The sequence below is a fragment of the Mustela nivalis genome (genome assembly GCF_964662115.1).
Source record: "Mustela nivalis genome assembly, chromosome: 1".
Classification (NCBI taxonomy): domain Eukaryota; kingdom Metazoa; phylum Chordata; class Mammalia; order Carnivora; family Mustelidae; genus Mustela; species Mustela nivalis.
This window is the reverse complement of record NC_139020.1, coordinates 11,781,401-11,799,292: the sequence shown is the minus strand read 5'-3', so window position 1 is coordinate 11,799,292 and position 17,892 is coordinate 11,781,401. Positions and strand designations below refer to the sequence as shown.

The 17,892-nt window shown below is 40.3% G+C and overlaps 1 protein-coding gene across 30 annotated transcripts in view; it reads right to left on the bottom strand.

The window, feature by feature from the left end:
* Nucleotides 1-17,892, bottom strand: part of SYNJ1 (synaptojanin 1) — an 87,812-nt gene that overhangs the window by 18,570 nt on the left and 51,350 nt on the right. For all 30 annotated transcript variants that reach the window (XM_082723324.1, XM_082723347.1, XM_082723345.1 and 27 more), the window contains 9 exons: nt 16,578-16,662; nt 12,899-13,039; nt 12,443-12,635; nt 12,013-12,171; nt 10,804-10,960; nt 10,095-10,212; nt 9,782-9,997; nt 6,641-6,719; nt 2,263-2,425 (listed from right to left, as the gene is read on the bottom strand). In XM_082723324.1, the coding sequence (XP_082579450.1) occupies nt 2,263-2,425; nt 6,641-6,719; nt 9,782-9,997; nt 10,095-10,212; nt 10,804-10,960; nt 12,013-12,171; nt 12,443-12,635; nt 12,899-13,039; nt 16,578-16,662 (1,311 nt within the window). The remainder of the gene's footprint in view (nt 1-2,262; nt 2,426-6,640; nt 6,720-9,781; nt 9,998-10,094; nt 10,213-10,803; nt 10,961-12,012; nt 12,172-12,442; nt 12,636-12,898; nt 13,040-16,577; nt 16,663-17,892) is intronic.

Sequence of the window (17,892 nt, the reverse complement as noted above, 5' to 3'; positions counted from 1 at the left end):
TTTTAGCCCCTGTGCCATTCTGCTTCTCCGAATCTGTCTTCGGCTTCAGCGGCACTTCAGCTCGGCCACCCCCGGGGCACCTTTTTCTGTCCCACCGCATCACTTCCGTCATGGCACCAGGGCTGCCGCTGGAGAGAATCCCATGGTGCTGGCCATTGTGCTCACATTAAATTTGCAGTTTTCAGCCTCCTCTGGGACCCTGAAGCTGCCTGGTAATTTCATGACTGGCTCTCTGCCGCTCCCCCCCGCCCCCCAACTCCTTCTCAGGAGCTTTATCTGGAAACTTCTCAACTCTCCTGATGCTGTGGGTTGCCCTACTCCTGCAGATGACCTCAACTTTTAACACTTCTCAGAGGAAAGAGAAGTCTTAAGATAGGACCCCCGTCCCCCCTGCAACAACCTGCTGCCAAGCCGGAGTCTAATCCCACGGCTGCACTCAGGTCTTTGTGGTTCGGCCCACCCCATTTTCTCAGGGACCTGCTCTAACACCCCTTCTGCCCAGCTGGTCCCCAACATCGTCAGCCCTTCCCATGGCACGAAGCACTCCCAAGCTTTTCTCATTTTGAGAACAGTGTTCCCTAGAACGCCAGTCTCCGCAGTGCAACCCCCCTCCCACTCCCCAGCCCCCAGCTTAGCTTCTTTAAAGAGTCTGTAGACACTCCCCGCTTCTGCACCTCTAGCCACACCTCAATTTACCACCATCTGGCTTCCTCGCTGCACCGCAAGTCCTCTCCTGAGTGTGACCAACAGCCTCCGTCACTGTCATTACACCCAAAGGGCAAGTTTCCCCCATGTCTCCTCATCCGTCTGAGACCCAGGACTCCGCTCACTGCGCCTTCCTTGTTTGGTTTTTTAGGCCCACCTCTTGCCTCTTGAACAGTGCTGGTTGTTTCTTTTCCATTTCCTTTTGTGAGCAGCTGCCTTCTGCCTGTCTTTAAAATCTGGGTTTCTCTGTTCATTCCCAGGACCAGTTTTCTCCCATCTCTATACAGTCCTTCTGGCCAAGCCAGGGCGAACCCGTGACTGGAGCCGCCATTAGAGCGGTCCTGCGGGCCCAGAGCTCTCTGCAGAGTACCCGCCTCGCGCACCCGCCGCCTCCATGGGAGCCTGGGGGCTCCAAAGATACCTCAGCTCGACACGAGCCAAACCAAATTCATCTTCTACCCCGCACGGCTCCTCTCTCTCGTTACTCCCTCATGAGCCTGCTTACGGACGAGGCCGGAGCCTTTTCCCTCTTCGGTCCCCGCACCTTCCTTCCTCCTGGCTCACCCTGTCCACCTCCCCTTCTCGGATTTGCACCGAGCCACTTCGGACTCTCAGTTCAAATTTCAAGTTCTCTGGGAAACTTGCCCCACTTCCCAAATCCGAGGTAGGCCACCGTCCCGTCCCGTGAACTATTGCTGTGCCATTCACGACTGTATCTCTGTCACTTGTCACTGCCAGCTCACTGGTAACACTGCCAAGCTAGGAATTCTACGACAAGTCAGACATCTGTTGCATTTTCAGCACCCAGTGTGCACAGGCACATACAACGTAGGACAGAAATGTATGGACTAAGTCAAGGAATGAACAGAGAAACGTGAAAGCTGGAGATGTCCTGTACGATGCTCAACTCTTAAATGTGTTCTGTGGAATGTGCACGGTCTCACAGTATGATATATGCTTGTTTTATAAACTAAGGGATGTGCCGTCGTGGGAAATATACCTGAGTAACACAGCACATGGCATGAGAAAGCGCTGACACGTCTTGATGACATTTAAGGAAATTATTATCCAGGTAACTAGGAACTAAAGGTGAAATCTGAAATGGCCACATTTATATGGGTCCATTCAAATACATGTGTTCCTAGCGTCCTCGAGAATCTTTTTAAAATTGCTTTGAAATGTATCTTCTTTTGTAGTAACAACTCTGAATGCCTTTCTGTTATTAGAACACCCACTTTGAACTTCTACTTCTCTATCTTAACCACAACTAGTGGGACCAAACTACACACCAGAATTATCAATTTGTGCTCTGAGCACAGAAGGACATAAACTCACACTTGTAAAGCTCTGAACCCTTAAATGGAAGAATGGCAAATATATTTGCTACCTGAAGTCTAGGTACAGGCAAAACAGACAATGTAACGCAAAACAAAATCTAATTAATTCTGCTCTGTGTGTTACAAGAACACAGAGATGGAAAAACCTGGAGACTAAGCGCTGATGGGAAAGGACAAAGTTCTCTAGAAGCACAGAAGTACATGTGTTCCATAAACAAACCTTCCATATCGAAATCTGCTGTGACCTCCGCATCTTCTCCAAGCAGGGTGGAGCTTGTCGATGATGGCAAGGCAACATTTATTTTCTCTAAACTCATTTCTTCCTCCAAATTTCTGATCCAGTCTGGACTTTTTAGGGTAATAGTTATAGTCCGACCCAATAACTAGTTGATTAAAAGAGATGGAAAATAAAAATTCATTAGCATGAAAATCATCTTGGAATGAAGAGACTGCTATGTTACACTATGCTAGTTACACTATGCAACAAGTCTAGGCTTAATTCAGCTAGACTCGATTCAACATGTACTGCCTCACACATGCTGAATTTTTTAGTGGCTTAAACATTGCTGATTTTCCCCTTAAAAGCCCATGATGCTCGGGAGGGGGTTTGGGAGAGAGGGGTAGGGTTATGGACACTGGGGTGGGTATGTGCTGGGGTGAGTGCTGTGAAGTGTGTAAACCTGGTGATTCACAGACCTGTACCCTTGGGGATAAAAATATATTATATGTTTATAAAAAATAAAAATTAAAAAATAAATTACAAAAACATATAAAAAAATGACTGGACAAAAATTTTTTTTTTTTAATAAATAAATAAATAAATAAAAGCCCATGTTGCTCAATCTAAGGTCTTCTCTCCTGGAGTGCACACAGATTAGGTTTCTTTTGCTGTAGCCAGTGTCTTTCCCTGATCAGATGTAAATTCACTGAAAACTGTGCCACATAATTTGATACTTCCTTTGATTCTGGTCCACAGATTAAGTAATTGGTCCTACATGGAACAATTACAGAAGAGACGACTTGGCATTCTGCCTTTCCTATAAATTTGAGCAGCTTTTAGACCAAAGTATAATCTACAACAGTCAAACACATTATAATTAAGTCACACTGTCCTGTTGACATATTCAAAAAATAGTTTCAAAGAACTTGCAGACAGCCACAAGACTCCTTGGTCAAACAGAGACTGTGCACTAGAAAGACAGTGTCCCTTAAAATCCATGCCATGTAACAAACTTGCTTTCTAAAACCTAAGCTCTCTCCTACACAGTTTCAACTTCCTTCCTTTAAAGAGCTTCTGGAGTATATAAAATAAGTGAACTTTTCTGGTATTTCCAAAGGAGCTGTGTGGCTGTGCCCAACATGCTGTGAAGACAGCTGGCCCCTTTGTGGGTACAGATCTTGGTCGGCTCAATGTGCTATCGACATGAGAATTCCTTGAAGGCACCGGATGGAGACACTGAAAGCTGCTGGCCAGAATGGTATAGTCCTTTTTTTTTTTTTTTTTTTTGAAGATTTATTTGACAGAGAGACACAGTGAGAGAGGGAACATAAGCAGGCAGAGTGGAAGAGACAGAAGCAGAGAGCCTGATGCAGGCTTGATCCCAGGACCCTGGGATCATGACCTGAGCTGAAGGCAGACGCTTACAGACTGAGCCACCCAGGAGCCCAGTACAGTCAGAGAGTATTTGACAGAGAGAAAGAGATCACAAGCAAGCAGAAAGGCAGGCAGAGAAAGAGGGGGAAGCAGGCTCTCCGCTGAGCAGAGAGACCAACATGGGGCTCGATCTCAGGACCCTGAGACCATGACCAGAGTTGAAGGCAGAGGCTTAACCCACTGAGGCAACCAGGTGCCCTTATAGTCATTTATCACCCATGCTGAGCTTTGAAGTCAGTGTCCTAAGAAACTAATAATCCTTTACTTGCTTATCAGACCAAATCAATTCCATTTCAGAACTTGGTAATAGGCTTCATGGGTCTTTAAAGAACATGCTCAAGGGGCGCCTGGGTGGCTCCGTCATTAAATGTCTGCCTTCGGGGGCACCTGGGTGGCTCAGTGGGTTAAGGCCTCTGCCTTCGGCTCAGGTCATGATCCCAGGGTGCTGGGATTGAGCCCCACATCGGGCTCTCTGCTTAGTGGGGAGCCTGTTTCCTCCTCTCTCTGCCTGCTTCTCTGCCTACTTGTGATCTCTGTCTGTCCAATGAATAAATAAAATATTAAAAAAAAAAAAAAGGTCTTCCTTCGGCTCAGGTCATGATCCCATGGTCCTGGGATTAAGCCCCACATCAAGCACCACATCAAGCCCCTCATCAAGCTCCACAGCGAGCCCCCTGCTCTACAGGAAGCCTGCTTCTCCCTCCCCCACTTCCCCTGCTTGTGTTCTTTCTCTTGAATAAATAAATATCTTAAAAAAAAAAAAAAGAACATGCTCAAGAAGGTCATCTTTTAGGTTTGCCCCACTTCAGCTATCTACTTTCCCCAGCTCCTTCCCTGGAATGCAAGAGCTCTTAAGGATCTACATCTTAGAAGATTTGGGGCTGAAATAGTATTATTAACAAAGGCAACAGAATAGAGGTTTGGAAATGCCTAACTTTGAGAAGGACAAATTACACATATTACATTCTTTCCATAAACATAATTTTTACAGTATTTTCAAAATATTTTTAGGGTGCTAAGAGTGGGTATTTTCTAAGCGCATAATACAGATAACTAGACTTGAGGGTAAGGGACAGGGCTGAAAAGGAGGGGGAAAACTGTGAACAAGGAAAATTAAACTATCAGAGAAAGACAAAAGAAATTCTTGGCAAGGGAGTAAGCTACTGCCAAGTTGAGAGTTACTCTTAAATATTTATATCCTCATGGGATGAAGACATGCTTTAAAGAAACTAAAGCTAAAATTAAATTTAAAAATCAGCAATTTCCATACAGTTAAGATACAATGAAGTCACAAAATCGACAGGTAGGAATATCTGCAGCCCAAATGCAAAGGGACTGAACTTTACACCAAGGCTGCTTCAGAAGATGAGTAAATACCCTGGGAAAAATAGGCTGAGGGCATATGCAGCTTATTTAGAAAGTACCAATGACCAATACATTAAGATAACCAGCGATGAAAATCCTAACGGAAATGACATACCACTTCCAGTTTTTCAGGTTGTCCAAGTTACAAATTACCCAAAATTGTTAGGATGTTGACATTAGGTAATCTGAGGCATAATATAATTAGACCCATACTTTCTGAAGAGCACTTGGGCAATAAGCATCAAATTATAATATGCCTATATTCTCTCACACAGCAAATTTACATCTAGGAATTTATCCTAAGGTCAGGAATAAACAGGACAAGCACACAAAATTAGAGCATGTAGAGGACTTTCCTGGAATATTGGTTTTAATAATTAAATTTGGAAGCAATCTAGTTATTAATAAGGGTTTGTTAAATAAATTTACGTATCTATCCATGTAATGAAATTAATGCAGACCTTAAAAACATAATCCTCATACAGAAAAATGTCCATGATACCATCTGAAGTGAAGAGGTAGTGAGAAAATAGCATTTACAACACAATCTTCTTTGCGTTTGTGCATGTGCATATGTACACATGTACATCCTGCTTGTGTTACTATGTACACAACTGTATGTATAACCCTATTGGTTTTAATACACATGCATCTATGAAGGTTAAGGGAAACTGTTTTGTAATGGTTGGATTAGTATTCTTCATTATTTTTCTTTATACTTTTCTGTATTTCATGATTTACTTGAGTGTATTACTATTACAATCAGGGAAAACGAGCATATAAAACCTATTTCAAAAGCAATGTATGTGTGACAACTGTCCTTTTACTCCAAGGAAACTGAAGTAATGTGACTGAGAAGCAATCTCAGGGAAGACCTTATGAGGTGCCCACTGTTGGAGAAATTAGGTTTGGATTTTGGTCCTTCCTTCTAATGACCATATACTTAGAAATTTAGGATCAGTCCAAAGCATTCAGAAAAAAATAGACAGACACAGCACTTTATAGAAGTAAAACTATTCCAGGCCATTGATGTAAATTTCCTCCATCAATAACATTATAAGTCACAGGTTAGAAATACCTCCACTAACTAAAACTTTCTAAAATATTTCAGTGGGATGAATTTGTTATCTTTGGGAATTATTTTATCTACCTCTGAAAGAAGTATCTGGGTACCATGATCCAAGCCAATAAAAGCAGTTCCTAAGAATCAAGAGTACCTTGCTCCCTTGTTTAGTTGTAAATAAAGCATTTTCTTCCTCTGATATAAATCTTTCCTACCACGAATGACCCACAATATCTATCCCAATTAATAAAGTTTCCATGTAATAAAAATCTAGTTAGGTGATAAACATGTTTTCTTCTTAGTCTGTTACTAATGGTTAGTTTCTTTAGGGAGGACCAAAATAATTCCTAGCTGGTTAGAAACCTAGTCTAAATAATAAATAATAAAGCATACCATAAGGTCTTTTATAGTCCTGCACTGGAAATACATTTAGATAATCTTGCAGCCTATCTATAACAACATAATCTTTGGATACCTTATTTCAAAATGGTTTCGAATCTACAAATGCTGCCTTACCTCTTTACCGTTTAGGTTCAGAACACTCAAGGCAGAGCTTCCCTCCAAAAATGTGACCCACATTTTATCTTCTACAAACCTTCAAGAAAGAGGAAAATAAAACGTAAAAATTAGTCAATATCTTATATATAACTAGCCCAACGACTAGCCCAACGACTATTAACAAAGGCCTACAGAGGCCAGGAAGTAAAAAACAAAAACAAAAACAAAACAAAACAGGGAGAGCAGGAGGGCCACTGGTGACCTGGAGAGAGCACTCTTCCTCGGAAAGCTTCAAATTCAAATTTCTTTCAAATACTATGCTAATAAAGCAGTCAGACCTGTGGACTTCCATTTGTGATCCTAATCCTTCATTTCACTGACAAGGAAAAAAAGGGCCAGAAGTTATAAGTGGCTTGTTCAAAGTGACCTTATAAGGATAATGAGTTACAGGGCTAGACTCCAAGTCTCCTGGCCCTGCAGACCAGAACTATGTATTTTCATGGTCTCAAAGACTTCCCTGAAGCAAATTTTCTTTGACCAAGAAATAAGATAGGGAGTTTTCATTAGAATATATACATCTGGCTGGCCCCAAGGTACTTTACTTTATTATGGTCCTTTTCTTTATTACTAACAGCCATCTACTCTCTTGCAACTTCAGTGATTCTAAGTTTGTAATTTTGAAATAAGAAACCCCAAAAGGAAAAAAATTAAAAGGACTTTAGAACAAGTTCTGAATAAGATGATCACTGATACTTAATATTGTTATCATTAAAAAAAGAGGAAAACAAAAACATTACCTGTCTTACTTACAGAACAATTTTATACATTGAACTACTTCCAATTATATAAATCAAGATCAGAAATCCTTGCACATTTTTCAAACGGGAAAACATGTACATGTACACACACACACACACACACACACACACACACTTAACCTAGAATTCAAAAGCATGGCTTATGGATATCAAGAGGAAGAGGCTGTATTCTCTTCCTATCTTCGCCCACTAGGGCAAAAGCTTCTAGATTTTTCCCCCAACTAACAGAAGTATCTACATTTGTTCTAGTTACATTTCCAGACTTTATTTACAAATAAAGTCTACAATTTTTATTTAATAAATAAATTTCATTAATAATTTTATAAATCTCTTATTTATAAATAAAGTCTACAAATAGACTTCGGTCACTCCTTGACAATTGTATTATTCTAGACCAAAAGGTAGTGGTCAGTTTAGCTTCACTGATGACAGCAGTCCTCTCCTTGTTTACTTCCATTGTCTCTCTATTCTAACCTGGCTGTCTGCAGGTATAACAACTAGAATATTCCATGTATGGAGACAACCCATAGTTTTATAATGTTAGAATAATACCTTGGTTTGTTACCAATACTTTCTTTTTTTTTTTTTTTAAGATTTTATTTATTTGGGAGAGAGAAAGTGAGAGAGAGAGACAGCACATACAAGAGCGGGGTAAGGGGCAGAAGGAGAAGCAGATTCCTTGCTGAGCAAAGAGCCCAATGTGGGACTTGATCTGAGCCAAAGGCTGACGCCTAACCGACTAAGCTACCCAGGCGCCTACCAATACTTTTTCAAGTGATGCCAAGCACTTTGGGGAGAGTTTTTGGCTCCCATTTAATACCAAATTTCTTCAAGACCAGGTTATAAAGATAGGTTGTTTTCCTGTATCAGAGACTTTCATCCTTAATGTACACTTTGGATTCTCTCTAGCCCAGTGTCATAATCTACATTTGCTCGTGAGGACACTTGTATGCCACTGTGCTGCCCACACTGTGCTCCTGGTAGTTTGGCTTTCTGTACTTGGCAAAGCTTACTGTCATCTGTAAACGTGGAGATTTCACTATGTACTTTCTAGTGCCTTAGGAGTTTAGAAATGTTTTATTTTAAAGCTTTGGGGTGGATCTTTGTTAAAAGATTTGAGGGATATATAAATGCAATTTCTTCCCTAGTTGCTCATTTGCTTTCTGGAAGGACTCTAGGTTTCTTGGCCTGCTTCTCACTCTACAGAGAGCACACCATTTTCAGATCCTGTGTTTAGGATCTAGGGAAGCCATTACACAATTCTCATCTTCCCAACTAGATGACAAGTAGGAATCAAGTCTTCAATTTTCCTCTGCTCTACCCCAGCATCTAGTACAGAGATCTATCTACCAAACAGCTATAAAACGTACCTAAATGAGATGAAAAGCACAGAAAGAAAACAAACCTCTTCCTTATGAAATTCAAACATATACATGTCATTCAGTCTCTCAAAACTGCTGTACACTTGGAAGAGAACATTTTTTTTTAAAACAAGGGAAGAAGCATCTGCTTTTGCAAAAGGCAGATGGTTAGTTAATGACAAAAACCAAGACTGAAATGGATGACTCCTGGCTGTTCATCTGGAGGTGCTGCTTCTCCATTAGTTGGAAAATCAAATGTACTTAAAACTACTTAAAACATGAAATTTCTTAAACTGAGGGAGGAAAAGTCACTCTGCTCTACTCCGAGCTCTCCTTACAAAAATGAAACAGTGATTGCAGCTTCATTTTGCCATGGGGCTTTGTTATATATTAGATTGTTTGGGAAGTTTAAGATACCACATCTAAATGTGCACGTATCTCTGTCATCAACTGTTCACATAACGTTTTATTATTCAACTTCAAACTTTCTAACAAGAATTCAGTTTCAAAACCTATAAACTCTTTGAATAACATTTCTATAGTATGGTCTTCCTATAGTTTGGAAATAAAACTACAGTTGACCCTTGAACAACACAGATTTGAACTGCAGTTGTCCGCTTACGTGGATTTTTCCCAATACAGTACTGTACATGTCTCTTCTCTTCCTTATGATTTCAGTAACATTTTTTTTCTTCTAGCTTATTTTAAGTATATAAGACATATAATATATAAAATCTGTGTTAATTGACTGTTGATATTATTGGTAAGGCTTCCAGTCCACAGTAGGCTATTAGTAGTTTTGGGGGAGTCAAAACTTCTAAGTGGATTTTCGACTGTCAGGGATGATCAGTGTCCCTAACTCCCCATTATTCAAGTGCCAACTGTATTCATATACTATTCAAACAATAACAAGGTAATTTCTAATACAGAAAATATTCAGGAGTCATGAGTTGCTTTTGGACGTGAAATATTCTACTCACCTTATCAGTATAACTTCTCCAAAATTTGTAAACTGCTGCAGAAGCTCATCAATCAAAGCATCATCGAAAAAATTATTTTCTGGGACAGAACTTTTGATTGAGACCAATACTGTACCATCTGGTGGACCCTGAACTGCAATTACTTCTTTATAAATGTTTTGCCTCTCTTCAGCTTCAACTTCAAATATATCTATATCAATCAGGGCAACGACAGGCCTTAAGGCATAAAGGAAGATGGATGTGTTAGAAATGTTTAAGAAGGGGTGTATTTCAAATAAATTTCAACCATTAGAAATACCAAGACTGTTTAAACCTATGGTCAGAGGTCTTCAGCTCGGCTCTTCCGTAGTGCAGCAAAGTGCCCGGAGTCCAGGTGTAGAGGATTTTGCTTCCATCTTGAAAACTAGCATTGAGAAGATCTAGATCTTCAGCTGTAGTCAGAATAAAATGCACACACACATACAGACAAAGAGAAGCCATATGAGCATGACAGATCATGGGGAGCCAGGGGCAAGCTTCTCTGCTTTACTAGCTTCATCTGCTACACCTGTACAGCAGCAGGAAGTCTAAATACCTTTAAGTTAGAAGGGTATTTTGGTTAAATTATCATTTCATGCTTTACTCAGTCAAAATTAAGGCTTTACTTCTGAGATTACTGAAAGATCTGTGAATACACAGTGTTTCATAAGTAATTCAATGGACCAGTAGCCGTTCATAGTATTTCCAAGCCAGATTAGTTATTCAAATTAAAAACCTTCATCAGCACTCCACTGAAATTCTCATAAAAATTTCATAAAAATGTTTCCTTGCTTCTATGTGAAATTATGTCACTGAAAGAAAATATACTAAAAAATTAAATTATAAGCAAATCTGAGAATATTTTTTAAATTGTTTTTTATTTCTTCTATTCTAGAAAACCTGGGTTGAAAAAAGCAGCCCTCCTCCCTTGATATTTACATCAGTCTCTTCTTCCTCATAAAATTTGCATTAGCTCATTTAAATGAAGAAGTCCATGTCCCGACCTGATCTATCAAATGGCCACTTCCTCCTTCTCCAGAGGACACGGTCTGTCCAGGCAGGGGTGCGGCATTTTTCACTGGTGTCATAGTCGTCCGAAAACAAGTCATATTTGTATGTTGGAGCAAAGGTTACTTTTCCTTCTAAAAATCCTCTAAAAATCTAAAACAAACATATAAAATCAGACAAGCCATTCATTAAATGTCTAATATATGCTGGAGATTCACACAAAATTTGTGTCGATCAGATGAATACTTTTACTGAATGGCACAAAGGTTGAGAAAAAATAACCGAGGACTGTTCATGCCACTCGTTTGACCTTTGATGATACAAAGTGAAAAACATGAAAAAGGGAATTCTACCAGACCTTTGAGCTATAACACTTACAACTATAATGGATTTTAGAAATCCTATAGTCTGACATCTAATTCTCAAATGAGGAAGTAAGACCTAAGTCAGATAATCATGAAGGCAGCATATTAAGCGGTCTCAGTTACCTCTTACTTAAAAAAAAAAAAAAAAATTATTTTAACTTTCCAAAATTTTGTGGTTGTAAGTTTTAAAAAATAAATTTTAGAAAGGCAGATGATATAAGAAACCAAAGAATAAATAAAGCAGATTACCACAAGGTCTTAAAGTCAAAAAACAGGGGCTCTGAAAACTAAGATTCCAAATTCACTATTTTTGAAAAAGAAAAAACCAAAAATGTGTACTCTTCCACTTGAACGTGAATCTTACAGAGACCTTAATATATTTTTCCTCCTGGGAATTATTACAAGTCTTCTTTTTCTTTTTTTTCAAAATTTTTTTAAGAAAAGGTAATTCTGTATATGTTAAACTAGAGACATGTATTTTAAGTATAAAGAGACTCCAAGGTGGGTGCCTGGGTAGCTCAGTTGGTTAAGCATCTGACTCTTGATTTTGGCTCAGGTTATGATCTCACCCTGAGATCGAGCCCTGCCATAATGTTCCATAGTGGGTATGGAGCCTTCTTGGGATTTTCTCCCTCCCTATCCCTCTGTTCCCCGACCCCCCTCCCCTCCCCTGGCCTTCTCTCCCCATCTCAAAAAAAAAAAAAAGAAAAGAAAGAAAGAGAGAGAGAGAGAGAGAGACACTCCAAGAGATTCAAGAAAAGAAAAAAAGGAAAGCAGGTCTCATAACAAAAAAGATTCCCCTTCTCCTCAATGCAAGTATCTTCTTAAATATGTATATACCTGACCAGCATTTTTTTGATTGATAAGCTGATCTCCTGCTATCAGAGAATCCCAATTTTGCTGTCTTATCAGCTCTTTAACTTCTTCATTAGGCAGATCAATGCGGTAGTTGAAATCACCACACCAAAATACGTAGTCATGGGAAAACAGCATCCTTCCCTGAAGGCAAGGAGAAGGGATTTTAGATTCTCAACAGTCCATCTGAAAAATGTTCTGCAACTATTTCTTTGCCTCAGATATGCTTGCCTTCCCCTGGCCAGGCTCTATTTATGTGAGCCAAGACTAATAACACATGAAACTTCAATTTAGGTGAACACTGGTGATGTTCCTAGGAACTACTGTATGTTTTCAAAAACGGACAGAGAATTGGGGGTAAATTAAAGTACGCATTTCAAAGCTTCATCTTCAAGGACAAGCAATAAGAGCTTACCATAGGAAAACTCAACTTCCGTGCTATTTCTACAAAATCTTCATTTCTTTCTTTGACTTGTGATTGTCCTGCAGCAAAGTGGCTACAGACGAAGCAGAGGCTTGTCGTATGGAATAGCATTCGTATCGCGACTGCTCCCTTATTTCCAGTGGCGCCTCCCATTCCAGTCTTCACAGTATCGACTGCGACATCCCTTTGAAACAAAAGACTCTAAATCAAAGAGGGGAGCTACCAAGAGTTCTGTGTATGTCAGAAATTAGGAATGTCTACGACAGAAAGATAAAACTACAGTTTGAGGACAAGGCTGTGCAACAGTATGGTAAAACTCTTAGTGACTATCAAAAACACACTGAAAACCAAGATGCAGGAGTGTTTTCTCTGAAGCAACAAACATGCCAGGTCTTTTACTTGTCACGCGGTGATCGGAAGGAGGCTCGGGAGACACTGTTCACTGACCTGATGAAAGGAGCATGCTGTGGTCTGATAAAAACAAACAGGCACACGCCCACCAACTGCTCCGAGGCCAGCAGCACATACTTGTTGTCTCTGCTGATGGTCTTCTGCAGCTCCACGGCCCACAGCTTCTGGTTTGTTGTGCTGGCAGAAAATATGACAAAGGGAATCTTCTAAAAGACATTGACAATACAGCCTACTTTACAAGGCAATTGTCAATGACATCTTTCTATACCCAAATTTCATAAGACTACCAAACAGTCATGAAATCCACACTGATGGAAATCTTGCTGTAGGCTGGTTTTCTGTTGCTTTTAAAAAGAAAACCCTGGGGCGCCTGGGTGGCTCAGTGAGTTAACCCTCTACCTTTGGCTTGGGTCATGATCTCAGGGTGCTGGGATCGGGCCCCACATTGGGCTCTCTGCTCAGTGGGGAGCCTGCTTCCCCCTCACCCCCGCCTGCCTCTCTGGCTACTTGTGATCTCTCTCTCTCTGTCAAATAAATAAATAAAATCTTAAAAAAATTTTTGGTCAAAAGAATACCATACTTCAAAGTGCAGAACCCCTTTACGGAGGAAACCTGAGTGTCCTGACTAAACGAGTGAGCTTCACTTACACTTTAGTACTCATTAGAACAGAGAAGTACATGCTTCCAGACACTCCGTCCCCTCTCTTATTTTTCTGTACTATAATGAATGTCTTTTAAAAACTTCCCATGGAAAATTTTAAACATGCACAAAAAAGAGAGAACCCTAAGAGAAAGCACCATAAACCTATTACCTAAGGTAGCTTCAACAGTTATCAACATTTTGCCAATCTTTTTTCTTTCAACTACCCTCATTTACGTGTGTGTGTGAATATTTTAAACCAAATATAAAACAAATGCCATTCACTCATATGTACTTTAGAATGCATCATCTAATGCAATAGACAGTTTTATTTTTATATAATCACAATGCCCTTATCACACAATTCCTTAATACCATCTAATACTACTCAGTTCACATTTAAATTTTCCTAATTATCTAAAAAATGTCTTCTCACAGTTTTGTTTTGTTTTTTGATTTATTTACTTGACAGAGAGATAGAGAGAACACAAGTAGGCAGAGAGAGAAGGAGAAGCAGGTTCCCCGCTGAGTAAGGAGTCTGATGCGGGGCTCAATCCCAGGATTCTGGGACTGTGACCAGAGCCGAAGGCAGACGCTTAAGGACTGAGCCATCCAGACGCCCCTCACAGTTGGTTTCTTTTTTCTTAAGATTTTTATTTATTTATTTGACAGACCGAGATCACAAGTAGGCAAAGAAGCAGGCAGAGAGAGAGAGGAGGAAGCAGGCTCCCTGCTGAGCAAAGAGTCCAATGCGGGGCTCCATCCCAGGACCCTGGGATCATGACCTGAGCTGAAGGCAGAGGCTTTAACCCACCAAGCCACTGAGGCGCCCCCACAGGTGGTTTCTTTAAAATAAGGTCTGGGAGGCCCCTGGGTGGCTTAGTTGGGTAAGCAAATGACTCTTGGTTTTGGCTTGGGTCATGATCTCAGGATCCGGAGATGGAGCCCCACATCAGGCTCTGTGCTCAGTGTGGAGTCTGCTTGGGATTCTCTCCCCCGCCCTATGCCCCTTTCCCAGCTCACTCACTTACTCTCAAATCAATAAAATCCAAAAAAGACTAAAATAAAACAGGGTCCAAGTATGGTGCACACACTGCATTTGCTTGTTACAGCTCCTGAATCTTTAATAGTCTTTCAACCCTCGCCACTCCATCCCCTTTCTGATGCTATTTTAAGAAGTTGGGTCATTTGCCAGTAAAATGTTTGACAGCCTGGATTTGACTGATGTGTCTTCACAGGATTTTGACTTGTCCCTCTAACTCTTGCATTTGCTTTAAACTGGTTAACACAGAAGCTTAGGAAACCCATTCAAATTTATTTATTTGTTTTGGCAAAAACAACCTCATGGCTAGTGCAGTCCCCCTTGCATCAAAGCAGGAAGCACCAAACCTCTGTGCTGTTACAGCAGATCTGCTGTGCAGACTCTGACAATCTAATCAGCTCTTCACAATGAAAAGGTCCCCATTAATCCCGCTAGAGTCTTCACATCTATTGGTCACTGCCATTACTTCATGAGGGGCTGCACGGCTTTGATTTTGTAACTGCAGCATTCCACAGGCACTGTCCTAAGTTAGAATTCTTCTCTAAAGAACTTTTCTCAACTATTCCATTAGTCTGAAACACAGTTCATACAAAGATGGTAGCATAAATGCCTGGGTCTTTATAGATTTTCAGATTAATAAGCTTGAACCTCCAAAGTACCCCAAGAACCTCTAAAGGGAGCAAAAAAGTGTGTTCTCAAAGTTCCAGGCCACACATGATAAGCGGAAAGCCAGAGTATGACCTCACGCCCATTTTTCTAATCTAACACCGCCATAGCACCTCCAAAACACAAACCAGCACATGGATTCTCTTCTACTACCTACCATAATCCTACCACCACAGCTTGGGTTCTGAGAAGAGAATGATGGCTTTCATCTCTTTATCCAGCTTGCTTCTCAGGCCCAGTGAACCCTACCTGATCATTCTATTTAAATTGCACCCCCCCCTGGGCGCCTGGGTGGCTCAGTGGGTTAAGCCACTGCCTTCAGCTCAGGTCATGATCTCAGGGTCCTGGGATCGAGTCCCACATCGGGCTCTCTGCTCGGCAGGGAGCCTGCTTCCTCCTCTCTCTCTCTGCCTGCCTCTCTGCTTACTTGTGATCTCTCTCTGTCAAATAAATAAATAAATAAATCTTAAAAAAAAAAAAAATTGCACCCCCCCCAACTCCACACATCTAAGTCCCTTTACCTGTCTTTATTTTCCATTCCACTTCTACCACGCTACATACAAGCACACCTTGTCTTACTGTGACTTGCTTTATTGTGTTTCCCAGTTACTGTGTCTTCTACAAATTGAAGGTCTGTGGTAACCCTGTGTCAAACAGGCCCATCGGTGCAATTTTTCCAACAGCATTTGCTAACTTCCTGTTTCTGTGTCACATTTGATAATTCTCACAAAATTTCAAACTTTTTCATTTTTATTGTATTTGTTATGGTGACCTGTGGTCAAAGATTAAGACTAGCAGAAAGCTCAGAAGATGATTAGCATTTTTTAGCAAAGAAGAATGTTTTAATTCAGGTGTCTATGTTGTTGGTTACACATAATGCCATCGCACACTTACAGTATAGTGTAAACTTAAATGCATCGGGAAGCCAAAAAATTCATTTGACTATGTTTACTATGGTATTTGCTTTAGTGCAGATTGAGAACTGAGCCTGCAGTATCACTTCAGCTGAGAAAAAAAAATGCCTATATTTATTCTGAAAATCTTAAAAAAAAAGTCATCAGATTTTAAAAGATTTGCAAAGGGGCACATGGGTGGCACAGCTGATTAAGCGATGCCTCTCAGTTTTGGCCCAGGTCATGATCTCAGGGTCGTGAGATGGAGCCACACATCTGGCTCTGTGCTCAGTGCAGAGTCTGTTTAAGATTCTCTCTCCATTTCCTTCTGCCCCTCCCTGCCCCTTAAATAAATAAATCAATCTTAAAAAAACAAAACACCTTTAGATATATTACCCCAATCTATCTTTGTAAGAACTACTTAATTATCTGCCTTCCATGTCCCTCAACTAGACAATTACCTCATTGGCTTACCTTGCATTCACAATGTTTCCAGCATTCAACTCAACCATTTCTTCAAAACCAATTGCAAATATATCAGTTGGCTTACTTCTTTTATCTACAATTAAGCAACCAAAACGAACTTTTAAAAGGTAGCCTTAATCAAATGACACCACCCCCCAAAAAAACAGCACAACTAAGACCACCAACCTCATAAAATTTCATTTTTTTGTGTTTTACGTGTAACCAAATTCCAATTATAGGCAAAAACAACGAATGGGACAAAATTACTTTAAATTTATCTTCTATTCAGCCTCCGAAGTTTGCTTCTTTAAGACTGTTATTCTTAGAGATCGTTAAGTCCTTCCAGAAATCATTTTGAAAGAATTCTTGCTAAAATCTGCACTATGGGCACCAGAGAAACAAGCCACTTCTCAAAGGCTTAAGTGAACAAAAGATGGGGAAGTTAAGGGATTCTTCAGAGAAGGCACAAAGAGGCTGAGAAATCAGCTCAAATTAGAGATAATAGGAGGGATTTTTCACATTCAAATATGAAAACTAAAGATTTGACCTTTTTACTATTTCCTTGGTAGAAGAATCCAAGAAAATTAATGGAGATCCGGGTGTTAAGATGTACCCCCTCTGTTTCAGCCATTAGCAGTCTCCCAACAGACAAGGAAGACAAGAGAACAGGAGCTACCTGAGATAAGCAGCCCAGGGGTACTTGGGTGGCCCAAATATTCAGAAATGAAGAAAAGTAGCTAGAAAGGGCCTATAAATAGTATGAACTGGGAAAGGAAACAAATAAAACTCTTTATTGACTGCTATTATGTGCAAGGATTATACATGCCTCATCTCATTTACCACATACTTTATAAGACAGATTATTTTTGTCCTTTAGTTGCAGACAAGATCCTGAGGCTGTGGAGAACCTAAACAACTTGCCCCCAAATTTACATAAACTGTAGTGCGGCACAATGTCCCCAGAACCAAATCGCCAGAATTCAAATTCTGGTTTTGCCATTAGTAACCACACCCTTGGGCAGGTCACCTCCCCTGCTGTGTCTTGGTTTCTTCATCTGAGAAATTAGAATAATAATAGTGTCTATGTAGTAGGTCTGTTACGGGAAATAATGTACAGTACTTACAGAATTGTGGTGTTAGCTGTTATTTTATTATTATTACTATGACGGCAACTACAATGTCAAATTATGTTCAGTGTAAGTGAAAAGGGCATTTTAATAGACGTCCGGGGGGAAAACCTCTCAGGGTTTGAGATATAACTGATTGCAGATAACTACAAACAGGAAAACCTGTATCTCACATTTCTTCCTATGCACCTCGCCTT